This window comes from Toxotes jaculatrix, chromosome 4 (genome assembly GCF_017976425.1).
Source record: "Toxotes jaculatrix isolate fToxJac2 chromosome 4, fToxJac2.pri, whole genome shotgun sequence".
Taxonomy (NCBI): domain Eukaryota; kingdom Metazoa; phylum Chordata; class Actinopteri; family Toxotidae; genus Toxotes; species Toxotes jaculatrix.
The window spans coordinates 5,880,541-5,892,049 of record NC_054397.1 but is presented as its reverse complement, the minus strand read 5'-3'; the positions used below and the strand labels follow the sequence as shown (position 1 = coordinate 5,892,049).

The 11,509-nt window shown below is 42.7% G+C and overlaps 2 protein-coding genes across 4 annotated transcripts; both read right to left on the bottom strand.

The window, feature by feature from the left end:
• Positions 1-745: 745 nt before the first annotated feature.
• LOC121180898 (GRB2-related adapter protein-like) lies at positions 746-3,979 on the bottom strand. 3 transcript variants are annotated; one of them, XM_041036583.1, is made up of 5 exons: positions 3,902-3,979; positions 3,696-3,793; positions 3,147-3,266; positions 1,032-1,341; positions 746-925 (listed from the first exon to the last, which is right to left on the bottom strand). In XM_041036583.1, exons 1-5 carry the CDS (start codon positions 3,977-3,979, stop codon positions 746-748), a joined length of 786 nt encoding a protein of 261 aa, XP_040892517.1. The 3 variants fall into 3 exon arrangements, with proteins under 3 accessions (XP_040892517.1, XP_040892518.1, XP_040892519.1); XM_041036584.1 differs by having other exon boundaries at positions 1,041-1,341; XM_041036585.1 differs by having other exon boundaries at positions 746-926; positions 1,177-1,341.
• Positions 3,980-4,531: 552 nt separating this feature from the next.
• brat1 (BRCA1-associated ATM activator 1) lies at positions 4,532-11,327 on the bottom strand. Its single transcript, XM_041036301.1, has 12 exons — positions 10,969-11,327; positions 10,211-10,359; positions 9,981-10,128; positions 9,322-9,778; positions 8,467-8,589; positions 8,256-8,347; positions 8,061-8,164; positions 7,780-7,966; positions 7,376-7,449; positions 6,809-6,893; positions 6,413-6,687; positions 4,532-6,124 (listed from the first exon to the last, which is right to left on the bottom strand). Exons 1-12 carry the CDS (start codon positions 11,093-11,095, stop codon positions 5,189-5,191), a joined length of 2,757 nt encoding a protein of 918 aa, XP_040892235.1. The 5' UTR covers positions 11,096-11,327; the 3' UTR covers positions 4,532-5,188.
• Positions 11,328-11,509: the final 182 nt, after the last annotated feature.

Below are 11,509 nucleotides of genomic sequence, written 5' to 3'. Positions count from 1 at the left end.
TTAGTAAGCTGGCTAACATGCTTGCTAACTGAATCATGAGCCTTTTCTTCTCTTCAGTAACTCTTTATTAAATGAGATAGTGTTAAATCCTGACAAAAAACTGCCAGAAAGGTTGAGTAAACGGCCCAGTATAAAGAAAATGGAGAGTAGCTCAGAGAGCTGTGCTAGCATTTCAGCAGTTAGCTCGCTAGCTGTAGTTACTACATGACAAAGGCTTTAGAGCGACTTGTAAATATCCATATTGTTAACACTTTACCTTAAGTCCCAGTATTTAGAATTTATAAGGACTATATAATACAATATGATGTAGTTGTATGCAACTATAAGGAGATAAGTGTTTGTGAATTTGTCAGCAATTATAACTTGTCCTATTAAGACATATATTATTACAACTGTGTTTTTCAATGCTGTCATTCAGTATCTATTTTTTACAGCAGCTTCCACTTCTGAGTGCCCACAGGACAAGTTATAGTTCTTGGCAAGCACATTTATAAACACTTACCGCTTACTGTACTGCTTAGAAATGCTAAATAGGGGAACTCTCCACATCGGCCCCATCGCTCATAATAAGAAGATGATTGAGAAAATACGTTTTCAGGCCTTTAATCAATAATAATAAAAATAATTGCTGTCAATTAATTGATTATTGGACTAATTGTTTTAGCTCTAGTTGAGTCATTGGATAAGAAAGGTAAGTCTGTAAGTGTCAGTGATACAGCCATGGTACTGAGGGTTTGATATGGTGTCAGTGGTACAGCAGTTGGACGTATTCTGGTGGAAAGATGCCCACTCTGCCTCGACAGCGCCCTCTCCAGGTCAGCGGACCCGAGCAGTCCAGCAAGTCAATGATATCACCACGCAGGAAGTGGAGGTGGGAGGTTTGAGGGGGGGTATAGTCACAGAGGGCATGAGCCAGACGAGGTTTCTAGACAAAGATAGAGCAGAGCCATGACATCAGACAAACAGGTGTGCATTTAACAGAAACATATGGTGCTAACTTTAAAACAAAATGACTTGATGATTTGTCATACCCTCAAAACTGGTTCCAGTAGATGTGGGGAGGTTTCTCTCTCCAGATGAGAGGGGTGAGAGTAGAGGTGGGGTGAGGGGAGGGACTCCTGAGAGCTGCTTTTATAAGGGTTAGGATAGGGATTACATCCATGGTGGGACAGCAGGCAAGGGGACAAAGGAGGGTCTTTGAGGCAGACCACTTTCTCCACAGCGATGCTGTGAGTTCTGTAGAAATCCACCAAACGGTTAAGGGAGCAAAACGACTCGTCCCAGATGCAGTACTGACCACCCCCCTCCAAGACGCGGAAATGTTCCACCCTGTCACCATAACTGCAGAAAAGAGTGGTGGATAAAGAAAAGTGAGACAGGCAGGCAGGTATGTGTGCTCATTGCACCTGCTGCTGCTTCGTTCCTCGGCCTGTTTCTTTGTTTAGAAATTCATTCAGGTGTATGGTGCATACCACTGTCAGCGTGGGAAATGAAACCTCAAACCTCTGCATGTGTATGTGTCGCTCCAAATCAATCAATCAATCATCATCACAGGAGGCATTCTGATTGTCTCTGAGTGTAAAAAAAAACTCACATCAATCTGCTCTGAGTAGATTTGAAAAGGTAACCATGAGATAGAAAGGTAGATAGATTCAAATTGACTGCAAATAAATATACTTTTTTACAATGGAACATAATAATACTGTTAAACCCCTTATTATGTATTGTAAAGCAGTTTCAACCAACACCTTTCACAGTTTGTACATAATCCTGTGTTACTGTATTAATTGTTTCTACCTGCACTGTTTTGTTGGTTGTCATTGCCTTTGGTAATTTTGTTTGTGTAGTTATTTACAGATCGAAACATATTTCAATTCATAAACAAACAAGCATAACATCCTATTGCATTTGAGGTAATCTGTCTATTGTCTGATGAGTAAAGACTGTCCCCTCCCTTAGACTTCAAAAAATCACTTAATTGCTCTAAATGAAGGACAGCACCGGTCCTGTGGTGCTCTGCTGTTGCGTGCTCTCTTCGTGCCTGCATGGGTTTTCTTCCAGGTGCTTCAGTGACAACATACTAATAGTTTACAGTACATACTAATCTTTTAATCCTTTAATTCTTTAATTTTTTATAATGATTAGTATGTACTGTATTATATACTTTATTATATATGTAATATTTATAGTATTTTACTATTATTAATTTCCCCACAGGGATTAATAAAGTAACTCTTAATCTCTTAGTATACGATAAATCATCATTCTGTACTGTTGTGTTCTGCCCTGCGAGAAACTGGGCAGAACGCATGTTTACGGCGTGAACTACCTCTTATCCAGTGCATGTGGGTAAAGATAATGGACGGATACATAGTGCTCCCTCTGCTGATCATTCAGAGGATTACACTGTGAGGTGTTCTTGTGTGTGTATTTATATGTACATAAATAAAGTACACATCTTAACTCTCAGCCCTCGCAGGCAGACAGATGTGTCTTTATTCTCTTTATCCACATGCACATGCATGTCTATGGCATGTGCCAGTTGCATAATGTACCTGTGTTTAATTAAAGACTGTGTAGCATTACATAATGCCCTGATTATTATTGAACACATTTAATTTACCCTCAATGATTAAATGGGTCCCACGTCACTTTGGTGACCCAAATTGCACTTCTTCCTCTCTCTCTCTCACACACACACACACACACACACACACACACTGTCTGCACTGCTGTGATATTTTTAGTGGTTTTCGTAGAACATATTTAAATAGTCTGGCTCCCCCCTCTGCTAACCCTGACACACACTCAAAGGCACGTGGTTGCTGTAACTTGCTAATGTGCTCAGTGTGTTGGAAAACAAACATCCTACTGCACACATAATATAACAAGGAGACGCTGTCTCTTGGTTTTGGGATCTGACCCAGGAGCAGAGTGAGGGAGGGAAATTACAGCAGCACAGCAGATTCAGCACATGCAAATAATAACTGCTGCACAACATCATACATATTGTAACTTATTAAAATCAAAATACAGCAATAGAAATGTTACATCAGTCTGCAGCGTTAGATTTGACTCTGTCAGACTGATATCTCATCCTGAGTGAGGATGATGACTGTGTTTGTGTATGTGGTGCTTTCACTGACCTCACGGACACAGAAAACTCTCCTGGAGCCGATTCACTCTCCCTCACCAGGAACACTCCAGCGTCCTGCCAGCGGAGACGCTGCTCAGCCTCGAGTCTCGACACCCGTCCCGCAAACCACCTATGTGCACACAAGTATGTGAATTACACCCTCCTCTTCAGCTAATATATTTTAAGAATTACAGTACATTGATGTTTCTCTTGTAACTGGCATAAGCATGAATTCCTACTAAATTAAAAATCAATAAAATGTGGATCATGGCACCTCTTAAGGGCTCTAAAAAAAAGTTTTTGGAGTGAAAATAAAATATAAAATCCTAAACAATCCGAAGATCAAGACCATAACTTGTGATGAGGGCTCACAAGATGACATAGCCTCATTTTGAAGGGTCACATGCCAAAAAGTTTGAGAACCGCCAGTTTAAAAGGGCTATGGTAGTTAAGGCAAACCTTATCAATAAGTTTGGCAGAAGGAATGCCAGTTTTTTATTTTAAATTGATCTGGTAATTTTAATGAGTGAAACATATGTGAACAAATTTGTTTTATTACGGATGAGGAAGGAGGGAAATGTAGTTTTCGGGCACGTAGCCTCGCTTCCCCTGGATCTCTGCTGTGAACCAGCAAGAATCATCCTCCATTTCTGTCACCTATAACACACATGCACAATTGCTCTTACTATGTAAGCATGCAGCCTTTGAGTTACATTTGGCAAATTTCAAATGTTAAAACTTCAGCACACGCACACACACACATACCTTGATAACGTCCCCTTTCTGAAAACTGATTTCATCTGCTTCTGATGCAGAAAAAGAGAAAAGAGCCAACGCCTCCATGCTGAACAGAACGAGTAGAGTCAGCCACGAAAATAGATTCACTTCATGAATGAAGAGAGCGAGTACAGCTGTGTGAGTAGAGCACAGCAGGATGATGACACTCTATTACAGGATGAGATAATCAGTGTGTGTGTGTGTGTGTGTCTGTGTGTGTGTGTGTGCAGTCACTGACATTCTGCTCATTAGTTAATGAGGAGAGTTTTCTCTGCGCGTGTGTCCCTCTGTTCTTCCATGTGACCGAGTTGGAGAGTGTGTGAACACGTGGAGGAAGCGACTGCCCTCTATCTATGATGTCTACACACTTTAAACTCTGGGGCTTTAATGAAGCTTTTGCACCGGGGAAATCAGTGACAGTGGATGGTAGAGAAGAGAGACAGAGGGAGAAGGGATGAAAATAACCTTGAAAAAGGTGTGATGACCTTTTCTTAAATCGTCACACGTCTGAGCAAAGCTTAACCAGGCGCAAGTGTCCTATGAGCAACTTCAAATGACAACAATTTCACAAAGATTAATCTGAACATTCATTTATAACATTTAATTTTTGCATAGAAAATTTGCTGGACAAGGGTACAGACCTCAGTAGACATAATAGATTTGAGTTTGGTGAGTTCTGCTGCCCGTACACAGGCCGCATTTCAACTGTGCTTGATCACTTTTAATCAACGCAGCTTTCTACGTTCAGGGATGAAGCTACTGGTTCTTCACTTCTAACGTGTTGCTTTTTCTACGTGGCCACTGTAGACGAGGTGTCATTGTGTGGATGCCCAGTGGGTTTCACAATAGCTAGAGCTGAATCGCTTTAAACTAATACTGAGAAATGGATGAAATAAAGCAAAAATATAGATTCTGGGTTCAGTCAGGTTGGGTTGTAAAGACATGGGTTCAGACCCAGTCAGGTCTCAGTTTTAGGCCTGTGCAGAACTCTGTTGGTGAATTGTGACTGCCCCCTGCTGGACATAAAGACAAATATAACCGCACTGTATCAATATATATTAAAAATCAATAGATTCAATACCACAAAATGAGAAAGCCAAGAAAGGTCAACAACTCCCTGCTTCCTATTTAACTGAATTGTAATATTAAATGTTAAGAAATTCTCAAAACTTGACTCAAGTAACCAAAATATCACAGCAACGATAAGGCCTCGTAGCCTGAGTTAAGAGTGTGTTCATCACTGATAACAAACCAACATAAGGCAGTGTGTGTGTGTTAGTAACAGTCCACTATGACCTCTTCTCCTGGTTGTGTGTCTTGTGTGAGTGCAGCACTCCCAGTCAGTATGTCTTGCAGGAGAGAGAGGGGAGAGTTATGGACGTGGTCACTGCTTTGAATCAGTATGTCGAGCTTCGCGTCTAAACCCAGAGACCTCAACACCTCACACACACCAACGCACACGCTGTCCTCGCCATCGCCTACTCCTTCCATTCCCACCTCACCGCAGTGTTCAGAATCAGCCACATCTGCTCCATTGAAATGTCCCTGAGCAGCGATGTCGGCCTCTTTAGCCCGATCACACTTCTTCATCCCCAGTATTTTTCTGATCTCCCGCCCCCAGCCCCATCCAGGCAGTTCACAGGACACCCTAGCAACTGTTGCCATGGCAGAAGTTGCATCCAGTGCCTCTAGCGACGGAGAGCAGACTGTTTCTCTGAGTGTAATCAGGAGTTGACAGGCCTTCAGCCCCACAGGTCTATCACAGTCAGCCAGACCACTCAACAATGCTGAGATGACTCCCTGCTTGACCAGATTGTCCAGCACATCAGCCAAATCTGAATCCACACCCTCTGTGTGTGTGCCAGTGTGTGTGTGAGGCGTGTAAGTCCGATCAGAAACCACCCAGTACGGGTGTACTGGGCCATGATGCGTGTCTCCGCCCTTCCTGTAGGCCCGGTGACCTGAAAAGGCTTCATCCAGCAGTAGCTCCGCCAGCTCCAGAGTGTGAACTTTGACTTCCCAGTCCAGATCAGCGCTGCCCATAGAGAGGACTGAGCCCACAGAGCTCATCAGGAGATCGAAGGAGGGGGAGGCAGATGTGTGTGAGGGGCGTGAAGAAAACCAGGCGATGAAGTATCGAACAGCCGCCCTCCTGGCGAATCCCTCGGTGTCCTGGGAGAGAATTTCAAGCAGCCGGCTCACTATGTCAGTCTGGAGGGACACAAACAGTTAGGATCATCAATACAGCCAACACATTTCATATTTATCAATCTGCAATGTAATACAGGTTATTAAGAAATAGCTCTTCTATTTCAAAATCTTACTTCTACCTTCTCAGCTAACATCAACATTTATGTCTGCCAAATCAAAGAAATATAAATGTACTGGGTCTGAAAAACAGTCAAAAGAAAAGGGAACGAGAGCTGACAACAGCTGGCGAATACCATAATATATGACGCTGTGTTTTTCAGAGTCAAGTATGAAATAATCTCTGCCCACCTGCTCCTGTGTGAGTGCTGCCCCCTGCTGCCAGTTGTGTGCTAGTGTCTGTGCCAGTGCGGAGATGGCAGTGGCTCTCACATAACTCTCTGGATCCTGCAGTGCCTCCCTGAGGAGAGGAAGGCTACAGCAGCCGCCAAGCAAACCCTCAGACACATCACACACCTCCTCGGCTGATTTCAGGACACCTGCCAGTTTTCCCAGAAACTCCACAGTTGAGTCTCTCACCTCCCAACGCATGTCACACACGCGTTTCTTCACTACCTCGATGAGGTCTAATAGGGATGAACACACAATGTAATGTCACTAACACAACATATCGCTACAGAAAGAGCAGAGCCTGTTGATTCAAGAGTGTTTGTGAGCTTCAGAAAGAAGGCGGCTGGTTAACTTTACCTTGTCTGAGCTTGTCTGTTAAAGAGGAGAGGTCTTTACACACAGTCATCCACTTTACTAAGGCCTGGTAGGACTTGTGTAGTACCTGAGAAATAACAGGAACAGCCATTTTAATGCTACAAAGCCATGTGAAATATCTTACGAGATATATAAACATTGTAGGCTGGTTAGGAGGCTCAGACCTATAATCCCAGAGGAAACATAATCATAATCCACATATGTAAATGGCCTACATGACCAAAAATACAGTATATGGTCAACCCTGCTGTGTACTTTTGGTCTGGGACAGTTTCTCTTGGTTTGGACTAGAATCCTTAGTTCCAGCTAAGGTAAATCTTAATGCTACAGCATGTAATGACATTTTAGACAACAACGGATTGAGAAACACAATACTCGCATGTACAAGGTGAAGTCCGTACAGAAATTTTTTTGCCCAGCTTGGTGTACAATAATTTGACTCGTCTGCACTGAGCCCTGACCTCAACCCCATCGAACGCTTTGGATGAACTGGAACACAGACTGCAATGTGTGTTCAGTGGACACAGACATACACACACACAAACTTACAGTGGGGTCAGAGTCAGGATTGTTCAGATATTGTATCAGAACTGTGAAAACCTCAGTCAGCTCGTCTTTCACTCCTGAAACACACACAAGGAAAATATTTATTATAATATTATGTTTACATTCGTTTTGTGTTTATGTGCAAATTTAGACAAATTTAAACTTTGTTTGATTAAGTTAAATTTATTTTAATACCTATGAACATTATTTTTTATTTTACAGTTTCATTCATATACACTAAATGTATATATTTTCACGCCTCAGTATGTTGCCTAGTTCAGTTGAAATCAGGTGAATGCTGCTGGCAACTGTGGCTGTCTGTCCCATTGCAATATCTACTGAGATGAAGGAAACATGATCTGGGAAGGAAAGAGGACATGTTTCTACTGTAATAGGTCAAGTTTTACCTGGGGTGCTGCTGAGACCCGTCAGAGCCTCTAGGGCAGATTTCTGAACTTTGCCACTGCCGATTACATTCCTGAAAACCTCAGTACAGCCGGTGGACGAGGAGCAAGAGTCGCCACCGCAGATCCTTAACAATGACAGAACTGCAGTGACAATTAAAACTGGAGGACAAGGGAGTAAGTCAGGAGGCTGAGGGAAAAAAAGACAGAGAGAATGGATGTTAGGACGCTACACATAAGAAACACAGTATATTTTCTCTTCTGTATTCTGAGATGCCTCTCACCATGAGTGTGATCTGTGGTGAGTTTGCCAGACAGACACAGATCATGGAGATGCAGGAGGTTTTAGTCTTCAGCTGCTCTACTATTGAAAACTGATGCTCTTCTACTGCAGGAACAGAAAGTGTATTAGTCAATTAGATGCACAACAACATACTTTTTACTTGTTTGCTTTTTTAACGTATATCTCTGCGTGTTACCTGCAGTGTTTGTGTCCAGTAGGGTCTGACCAGTTATAACATCAAGGGGCAGGAGTAGTATTCTCACAGCCCGGGCTGTGTGGACAGTGTCCCTGAACAGACACACAGGAAAACAAACTGGTTAAAATCTCTACAAACTGAGGTTGTACTGGTGAGGCTGGACCAGCAGTGAGTGTGAGAGTGTGAAGCTGTTCTGTGAACAGATGCTTACTGAGGACCTCTGCGGAGAAAAGCAGCTGCAGCATGAATGAGGTCAGTGGGGTTGTTCATGTTCAACATGGATGACAGAAGATGGGTGACGTGTTGGTCTGGGACACATCCATCAGTGCTGGAGCTGATAACGCAAACATGGAGAGACTTTTAAAACTGAACCCACCCATTAAAATGTGACTTGATTTTAGTTTCATCGTAGTGCAGATATTTTTTCTTTTCACATAATGTTTATGCTGCAGCAGTTATGTTAGTCTACAGCTGTGCCCCAAATCCATACTGCATATTATTTCTGTTAATTCTAAGTAGGGGATATTCACACTGGAAATACGACAAAAGTAAGTGTACTCAAAAACATTAGCTTGCATACTAACACTTGATTTGGGAATGTGCTGTAGATGTACACTATTGCCATTGGCTGGTGGAAACCATTTTCTGGTAGTAAATTGATTTCTTCTACACTAACTGCAAAAATTTAAAAGATTACTACATATGTAGTACTGTATACAATTAGTCTGTAGTATGGGACTGAGACACAGCATGTGAGTAAAAAGAAAATGCATACAGTTTTATCATATTATACATTTTAATGTTAATTCTATGTTAAATATGAGAGAGGGTAGAAGGGTAAACTGGCCATTTAGTTTTTGTAATTGTAACATGGTTGTTCTCTATTTCTCATTCTCCTGGTTGCTTTTTTTAGGTTTTGGTGATTTGTGAATTGTGTTTTATTTGTACTGATGCATTTATTGTTTATGTGACTTCAATCTTCAAACCAAATTGCCTCAAGGAAACATTAATGCTCTTTAAAGATCTACTCTATTGTGTTTGCATCCATATGAGAGAGCCAGTCTACCTGTACGCAGCCAGAATGATGTCCATCAGTGGCAGTGTGAGCTGACTGTGACCTGCTGTCACCAGTTCCTCCAGAGAGTCTGCAACTGCTCGGAGCAGCTCGTCCCGGAGCCGAGGTCTGGCCTGGGCCAGAAGCAGGGCCAGCAGTTTGAGGATCTGCAGACTCTGATGGAGCTGTGTGTGTTCTTTGGGAACTAATGACTCCTTGAGGTACTCTGAGATTGCCGTGACAACAGAAGTGTAGTCTTGGCTGGAATCCATGGTGACGCCTGGTTGCTCTATGTCTGCGATGGAGGCCTGCGTCCTCTTGTCATCACCATTTTTCTTATCTACACTGGTACATCCTGTAGACCACACTGTCTGAAAGAAGATCAGGGTGTGGGCGAGCATTTGACTGGCAGCTGAGGCAACAAATAGACTTGGGTCTGTCTGGAGTTTTAGGAGCAGCGAAATGAAATCTGGAGAATAAAACAGAAAAACCACATGTATCAGGATGTGTCAGAATGTAAATTATGAAATGGCAAAATGTTCTGTCTGAACTATGAATTTAAGCCTACAGTGCATCTTTAGTCCCTAATTTTCACTCTCGTTTATGAAATCGTCTTTTTAAACAATAGAAAGTGTGATGAGAAGAGTCTTATTTCCTACGTGAAGAGTCACCTGCTTGCACAAAGAAACTGAGAGCCTTTGAGTGCTGCAACATGCTCCTTAAACCCTGGATCCAGCCAATCCGTACACAGGGATCCTCCCAAAACCCTGCTTCATGCCAGCGCTGATGGTTAAAGGCAAGGTCCAGAACAGAGCACTCCTGCAGGGGGAAGATCACCAGAGTCAGGTTATAGTCAGTGCTGGCTGGACAGAGTAAAAGTACAAGGTGTCATGAGTTCTACCTGAAGCATTCTGAAGCCATCCTCAGTGGCAGCTATTAAGCCGGAGAGTTTGAGAGTGAAGGAGATGACACCAGGGTCTGATGATGTTTTGTAAACCACAGTGGATATGAATTCAAGCAGACATGGGTGAGCCTCCAGAAGAGATCCCCCTTCATCAGGAGAAAGAAATGGACATGAGACAGTGAATACATTCATTATCCATCAATCCATGCAGGGCTGCAATAAACCTCAAGGGAGATCCCCCTGTTCCTCTCAGTCTTTGTGCATTTTGTATTATCATTTTGCTTTTGCCAGACTACAAATGGCAGCTTCATCTTTAAACATAAAATTATTTAGGCAGCCCTATTTCTGTGTGAACCATGCTATTAAAAAAAAAAGTTCCTTAGACATATAAAAAGTTTATGTTCCACTTGTGAAGCAGTCCTGGAGGTATTTTTAAAGGACTTTTTTGTTGAAATCAATTGTCACTCTGTAAACCTTAAGCCATTGAGGCCCTTATGGGTTTGGTAATCTAGCCTCATATACAAACAGCTACTCCAACAGCTACTTTTGAAACTTAAGATTCTCCAGTTCTCCAAACTTCTCACTACAATAACTTAAGTCTTTGGAGTCCCACACAAACTGGGGAAGGGTCCACACAGTATCTCAGAAACAGCACAGTTTGGTTGGGGGGGTGTTGAGGGGTACGGAAAGCAGCAGGAGAAGAAGAAAGGACTGATGAAAAATGACCAAACTCTCCCACAAGTTTCAGTACTAACCAGACTCGCCGAGCCCTGTGAACCAGTCCAGCAGTTTCTCCAGGCTGGTGTCATCGGGCAGAGACTTCCCTGAGTCCACAAGCACCTCACAGACCCGGGGCAGCAGCGACACACACTCTCTGTCCATGGTACTAACCTCTTTATGTGTGTGTTAATAAACCCTCAGGATGCTTATACAGCAGACCGGTCACTAATAACTTCAGCGTTAAAAGTTACATTGAAGCATGCATATATCTGGAAATATAGATGGAATATAGCTAAATTTTGTCGTATACGCTAGCTTAAAAAAATATTGTTTTCTTGTAGTTTTTCTACTCGTCTATCTCGCGGGAAACAGTTTCGGATTTACCGGCGTGTGACTTCCCTCTTCTTTCTTCTCTCAGTGTAAAATGTGAGAGTTATAACAAAGGCTGCGGCGCCGTTTTGCCGATCCTTACACGTGTGGATGGGCTAAATTGCATATGCTAGCGCCACATACCGACGGTCCCCATGTTTTGCTACTTTACTTTTTCCACGCAGCGCGTCATTCGCCCGATCAGGT

Excerpts from the sequence above, each read along its gene's own strand:
- brat1 (XM_041036301.1), bottom strand. The coding sequence starts at position 11,095 with ATGGACAGAGAGTGTGTGTCGCTGCTGCCCCGGGTCTGTGAGGTGCTT. Across the intron at positions 10,360-10,968 it reads CACAGGGCTCGGCGAGTCTG|GGGGATCTCTTCTGGAGGCT; the intron begins GTTAGTACTGAA and ends CTCCTGATGAAG. Across the intron at positions 8,348-8,466 it reads TTTCTCCGCAGAGGTCCTCA|GGACACTGTCCACACAGCCC; the intron begins GTAAGCATCTGT and ends GTGTCTGTTCAG.
- LOC121180898 (XM_041036583.1), bottom strand. The coding sequence starts at position 3,979 with ATGGAGGCGTTGGCTCTTTTCTCTTTTTCTGCATCAGAAGCAGATGAA. Across the intron at positions 3,794-3,901 it reads AGAAAGGGGACGTTATCAAG|GTGACAGAAATGGAGGATGA; the intron begins GTATGTGTGTGT and ends TGTGTGTTATAG. Across the intron at positions 3,267-3,695 it reads ATTTCCCTCCTTCCTCATCC|GTGGTTTGCGGGACGGGTGT; the intron begins GTAATAAAACAA and ends GTGTGCACATAG.